Source organism: Tupaia chinensis, unplaced genomic scaffold (genome assembly GCF_000334495.1).
Source record: "Tupaia chinensis unplaced genomic scaffold, TupChi_1.0 Scaffold000247_1, whole genome shotgun sequence".
NCBI classification, from domain to species: Eukaryota; Metazoa; Chordata; class Mammalia; order Scandentia; family Tupaiidae; genus Tupaia; species Tupaia belangeri.
This window is the reverse complement of record NW_006159725.1, coordinates 3,562,356-3,563,108: the sequence shown is the minus strand read 5'-3', so window position 1 is coordinate 3,563,108 and position 753 is coordinate 3,562,356. Positions and strand designations below refer to the sequence as shown.

At 61.8% G+C, this 753-nt stretch overlaps 1 protein-coding gene across 1 annotated transcript in view; it reads left to right on the top strand.

Annotated features, from left to right (window-relative positions):
* Positions 1–6: 6 nt before the first annotated feature.
* Positions 7–753, top strand: part of CLMP (CXADR like cell adhesion molecule) — a 129,378-nt gene continuing 128,631 nt past the window's right edge. The window contains exon 1 of the mRNA XM_006148809.3: positions 7–93. Coding sequence (XP_006148871.1) covers positions 66–93 — 28 coding nt within the window. The 5' untranslated portion in view covers positions 7–65. The remainder of the gene's footprint in view (positions 94–753) is intronic.

The following is a 753-nucleotide window of genomic DNA, read 5'->3' as shown; positions in this document are numbered from 1 at the left end:
CTGCGCGCGGCCACCTCGGAGCCAGGCAGCGGCTGAGCGGGGACGTGCCCGCGTCCGAGACCGGGATGTGTCTCCTCCTCCTCGTCTTGCTAGGTGAGTGCCGGGAAGGGCGGGAGATCGGGTGGCCCCAGGCTAACACAGCCCTGGTCCGGGGAAGACCCGGCTCCGCGCCGCGGTCTCCGCAGCCTCCGGAGTGAGCCGAGTCCTGCGTCCCTGCCTCCGGGCACCGAGGAACACATCTGGCAGCGGAGGACCGCCCAGCGCCATCGAAAATGTCTCACACATCTGGGCCCTTGAGCAGGCTCGCGGGTGGGGTGCTTCCTGGTCAAGTTTGGCCGCGACCCGTTGGATGCGAAGGGTCGTTTCCAGGGTGGTGTTTAGTTTCAGGAGTATCTGGAAACACTGAAGAATTGGGGGCGGGAAGGTTCGGCAGGAATGTTCGTGCCAGGTTCCTGAGGGTGGGGGGAGAGTTTTTGTTTCAAACAGGCGCCTCTGAGGGCTCAGATTAGAAACAGATGTGTGGACGGTACAGGAAGGGGTGGGGGAGAAGCAGGGAGGAGAAGAAAGGGGAACAGCAGAGCAGGGAGCTGGGGAAGGTGCAAACACTGACAGTGACAGCGGAGGAAGGAACCCGGAAAGGGGAGAACCGGGTTATGGAGCAGAACAGCAAGACCAGGGAGACGAGCAAACGGAGGGAGAAGACTTAGAGATAGCAGAGGAGGCGAAGCAGAAATGGAGCAAGGACACTTTGTC